Here is a 669-nt window from a genome sequence, read left to right as displayed (position 1 = left end):
AGGGAGAAGCATGGAGGAGGCTCAAGCTTTGCTTACAGCATCCGCTCACGTCCTGGGGGTTGATGGAGGCCTCGGCTGGCTCAAAAGCCCCGGTGCGGAGAACATAATCCGTGCTGAGAGCCATGGTGTTCACCCAGTGCCCGTGACCCTGGAGGGTGCGGCAGAGAACTCCCTGGAGAGAAAAAGGAACAAGAGACAACAGCCCTCAGCCCAGAGCTCAAGGCCTGTCAGGATTCACCTGTTCAGGCTCACTGGCAATTTTGGTAGTCTGCTCTGAGGAGACCGGGGTGACACCACTCAAAGTAAGGCCTGGTGTACTTATACAGAGAGGAGGAGGTATGGTCTTGCCTTCCAGGCTATGGATTGGTTATGACTTCCTGACACCTGATTGGCTCCCTATGTTATAAAAGGACAAGGCCTTCAGCTGGGCTAGGCCTTAGCTTGGCTGGCCCGGTGCTCGCTCGCGCGCGCGCGCTCTCTCTCCCCTTCCCTCTGTTCATAACGGCTATCACCTTAAGTGGAAATTAGAAAAAATATTTTTAAAAGACCTTACTCAGTATTATTTCTCTTATATTTGATTATTGTGCCTATGAATTTTGCCACTGAGAGGGGACATGATCATTTGTATCTGATAATAGCCATGACAGCTGGGCTTGCATGTTTAGCAAT

At 51.0% G+C, this 669-nt stretch overlaps 1 protein-coding gene across 1 annotated transcript in view; it reads right to left on the bottom strand.

The window, feature by feature from the left end:
• Window positions 1–669, bottom strand: part of NLE1 (notchless homolog 1 (Drosophila)) — a 27,886-nt gene that overhangs the window by 11,668 nt on the left and 15,549 nt on the right. Inside the window, 1 exon segment of the mRNA XM_015412155.1 lies at window positions 37–172. Coding sequence (XP_015267641.1) covers window positions 37–172 — 136 coding nt within the window.

Source organism: Gekko japonicus, unplaced genomic scaffold, assembly GCF_001447785.1.
Source record: "Gekko japonicus isolate JY-2015 unplaced genomic scaffold, Gekko_japonicus_V1.1 scaffold2194, whole genome shotgun sequence".
Lineage (NCBI taxonomy): Eukaryota > Metazoa > Chordata > Lepidosauria > Squamata > Gekkonidae > Gekko > Gekko japonicus.
Note: the sequence above shows the minus strand (reverse complement) of the source record. Positions and strands in the feature narration are given on the sequence as shown.